Here is a 3,995-nt window from a genome sequence, read left to right as displayed (position 1 = left end):
AACTTCTTCTGCATCTTCTTCTCCATCTTCAACTTCTTCTGCATCTTCTTCTCCATCTTCAACTTCTTCTGCATCTTCTTCTCCATCTTCAACTTCTTCTGCATCTTCTTCTCCATCTTCAACTTTTTCTGCATCTTCTTCTCCATCTTCAACTTCTTCTGCATCTTCTTCTCCATCTTCTTCTCCCTCTTCAACTTCTTCTCCATCTTCTTCTACATCTTCTTCTTCTTCTTCTTCTTCTTCTTCTTCTTCTTCTTCTTCTTCTTCTTCTCCATTTTCTTCTCCATCTTCTTCTCCATCTTCTTCTCCATCTTCTTCTCCATCTTCTTCTCCATCTTCTTCTCCATCTTCTTCTCCATCTTCTTCTCCATCTTCTTCTCCATCTTCTTCTCCATCTTCAACTTCTTCTGCATCTTCTTCTCCATTTTCAACTTCTTCTGCATCTTCTTCTCCATCTTCAACTTCTTCTGCATCTTCTTATGCATTTTCAACTTCTTCTGCATCTTCTTCTCCATTTGCAACTTCTTCTCCATCTTCTTCTGCATCTTCTTCTCCATCTGCAACTTCTTCTGCATCTTCTTCTCCATCTTCTTCTCCATCTGCATCTTCTTCTCCATCTTCTTCTCCATCTGCATCTTCTTCTCCATCTTCAACTTCTTCTGCATCTTCTTCTCCATCTGCAACTTCTTCTGCAATTTCTTCTTCATCTTCTTCTTCATCTTCTTCTTCATTTTCTTCTCCATCTTCTGCTGCATCTTCTTCTCCATCTTCAACCTCTTCTCCATCTTCTTCTCCATCTTCTTCTCCATCTTCTGCATCTTCTCCATCTTCTTCTTCTCCTTCTTCTCCTTCTCCTTCTCCTTCTCCTTCTCCTTCTCCTTCTCCTCCTTCTGCATCTTCTTCTCTATCTTCAACTTCTTCTCCATCTTCCACTTCTTCTGCATCTTCTTTTCCATCTTCAACTTCTTCTGCATCTTCTTCTCCATCTTCTTCTGCATCTTTTTCTCCATCTTCAACTTCTTCTGCATCTTCTTCTCCATCTTCAACTTCTTCTGCATCTTCTTCTCCATCTTCAACTTCTTCTGCATCTTCTTCTCCATCTTCAACTTCTTCTGCATCTTCTTCTCCATCTTCAACTTCTTCTGCATCTTCTTCTCCATCTTCAACTTCTTCTGCATCTTCTTCTCCATCTTCAACTTCTTCTGCATCTTCTTCTCCATCTTCAACTTCTTCTGCATCTTCTTCTCCATCTTCTTCTCCATCTGCAACTTCTTCTCCATCTTCTTCTGCATCTTCTTCTGCATCTGCAACTTCTTCTCCATCTTTTTCTCCATCTTCTTCTCCATCTTCAATTTCTTCTGCATCTTCTTCTCCATCTTCTTCTCCCTCTTCAACTTCTTCTGCATCTTCTTCTCCATCTGCAACTTCTTCTCCATCTTCTTCTGCATCTTCTTCTCCATCTTCAACTTCTTCTGCATCTTCTTCTCCGTCTGCATCTTCTTCTCCATCTTCTTCTCCATCTGCATCTTCTTCTCCATCTGCATCTTCTTCTCCATCTTCAACTTCTTCTGCATCTTCTTCTCCATCTGCAACTTCTTCTGCATCTTCAACTTCTTCTGCATCTTCTTCTCCATCTCCATCTTCTTCTCCATCTTCTGCTGCATCTTCTTCTCCATCTTCAACTTCTTCTGCATCTTCTTCTCCATCTTCAACTTCTTCTGCATCTTCTCTGCATCTTCTTCTGCATCTTCTTCTGCACCATCTTCTGCACCATCTTCTGCATCTTCTTCTCCATCTTCAACTTCTTCTGCATCTTCAACTTCTTCTGCATCTTCTTCTCCATCTTCATCTTCTTCTGCATCTTCTTCTCCATCTTCAACTTTTTCTGCATCTTCTTTTGCATCTTCAACTTCTTCTCCATCTTCTTCTCCATCTTCAACTTCTTCTGCATCTTCAACTTCTTCTGCATCTTCTTCTTCTTCTTCTTCTTCTGCATCTTCTTCTCCATTTTCTTCTCCATCTTCAACTTCTTCTGCATCTTCCTTTTCATCTTCAAATTCTTCTGCATCTTCCTCTCTATCTTCAACTTCTTCTCCTTCTTCTTCTCCATATTCTGCATCTTCTTCTCCTTCTTCTTCTCCATCTTCTCCTGCATCATCTTCTGCATCTTCTTGTGCAGCTTCTTCTGCAGCTTCTTCATCTCATCATCTTCTGCATCTTCTTTTTCTGCAGCTTCTTCATCTTCTGCTTCTTCATCTTCTGCTTCTTCATCTTCTGCTTCTTCATCTTCTGCTTCTGTATTTTCTTCTTCTGCATCTTCTGTCTTCATCTTCAGCATCTTCTTCATTTTTTAATCTTCATCTTCTTTACCTTTTGCATCTTCGTCATCTTCTGCATCTTCTTCTTCTGCATCTTCTTCTGCATCTGCATCTTCTTCTGCATCTTCTTCTTCATCTGCATCTTCTTCTTCATCTGCATCTTCTTCTTCATCTGCATCTTCTTCATCTGCATCTTTTTCATCTTCTTCTGCATCTTTTTCATCTTTTTCTGCATCTTCTTCATTTCTGCAGCTTCTTCTGCAGCTTCTTCTGCAGCTTCTTCTGCAGCTTCTTCGGCAGCTTCTTCTGCAGCTTCTTCTGCAGCTTCTTCGGCAGCTTCTTCATCTTCTGCAGATTGTTTTTCTGCAGCTTCTTTTTCTGCAGCTTCTTCATCTTCTGCTTCTTCAACTTCTGCTTCTTCATCTTCATTTTCTGCATTTTCTTCTTCTGCATCTTCTGTCTTCATCTTCTGCATCTTCTTCATTTTTTTAATCTTCATCTTCTTCACCTTCTGCATCTTCGTCATCTTCTGCATCTTCTTCTTCTGCATCTGCATCTTCTTCTTCTGCATCTTCTTCATCTTCAGCTTCTTCATCTCCTGCACCCTCTTCTTCTTCATCTTCTGCTTCTTCATCTTCATTTTGTGCATCTTCTTTTTCTGCATCATCTTCTGCATATTCTTCATCATCTTCATCTTCTGTATCTCCTTCATCTTCATCTTCTGTATCTCCTTCAGCATCTTCTTCTGATTCTTCTTCTGATTCTTTTTCTGATTCTTCTTCTGATTCTTCTTCTGATTCTTCTTCTGATTCTTCTTCTGATTCTTCTTCTGATTCTTTTTCATCTTCATCTTCATCTCCTGCATCTTCATTTTCTGCATCTGCTTCTTCTGCATCTGCTTCTTCTGCATCTTCATCTTCTGCATCTTCATCTTTAGCTTCTTCATCTCCTGCACCCTCTTTTTCTTCATCTTCTGCTTTTTCATCTTCATTTTCTGCATCTTCTTTTTCTGCATCATCTTCTGCATCTTTTTCATCCTCTGTATCTCCTTCATCTTCTTCTTCAGCATCTTCTTCATCTTCTTATTCTTATTCTTCTTCTGATTCCTCTTCTTCTGATTCTGATTCTTTTCTGTATCTTCTTCATTTTCTTAATCTTCATCTTCTTCATCTTCTTCATCTCCTGCATCTTCTGCATCTGCTTCTTCTGCACCTGCTTCTTCTTCAGCTTCTTCATCTCCTGCATCCTCTTCTTCTTCATCTTCTGCATCTTCATTTTCTTCATCTTCTGCATCTTCGTCTGCATCTTCTTCTGCATCTTCTTCTTCTTCTGCATCTTCTTCCGAATCTTCTTCTGCATCTCCTGCATCTTCTGCATCTCCTGCATCTTCTTTTTCTGCATCTTCATCTCCTGCATCTTCATCTCCTGCATCTTCATCTCCTGCATCTTCATCTCCTGCATCTTCATCTTCTGCATCTTCATCTTATTCTTCTGCTTCTTCTTCTTCAGCTTCAGCTTTATCATCTTCTTCAGATTCTTCATTATCTTCATCTCCTGCATCTTTTTTTTCTGCATCGTCATCTTCTGCATTATCATCTTCTGTATCTTCTGCATGTTCTTCTGCATGTTCTTCTGCATATTCTGTATCTTCTTCATCTTCTGTATCTTTATCTTCTG

At 39.6% G+C, this 3,995-nt stretch overlaps 1 protein-coding gene across 1 annotated transcript in view; it reads right to left on the bottom strand.

The window, feature by feature from the left end:
• LOC142464616 (uncharacterized) overlaps window positions 1-3,396 on the bottom strand; it is a 9,458-nt gene extending 6,062 nt beyond the window's left edge. Inside the window, exons 1-3 of the mRNA XM_075567986.1 lie at window positions 3,274-3,396; window positions 2,923-3,178; window positions 1,959-2,200 (exon numbers count right to left, since the gene is read on the bottom strand). Coding sequence (XP_075424101.1) covers window positions 1,959-2,200; window positions 2,923-3,178; window positions 3,274-3,396 — 621 coding nt within the window. The remainder of the gene's footprint in view (window positions 1-1,958; window positions 2,201-2,922; window positions 3,179-3,273) is intronic.
• Window positions 3,397-3,995: the final 599 nt, after the last annotated feature.

This window comes from Ascaphus truei, chromosome 13, assembly GCF_040206685.1.
Source record: "Ascaphus truei isolate aAscTru1 chromosome 13, aAscTru1.hap1, whole genome shotgun sequence".
In the NCBI taxonomy this organism is placed as follows: domain Eukaryota; kingdom Metazoa; phylum Chordata; class Amphibia; order Anura; family Ascaphidae; genus Ascaphus; species Ascaphus truei.
Note: the sequence above shows the minus strand (reverse complement) of the source record. Positions and strands in the feature narration are given on the sequence as shown.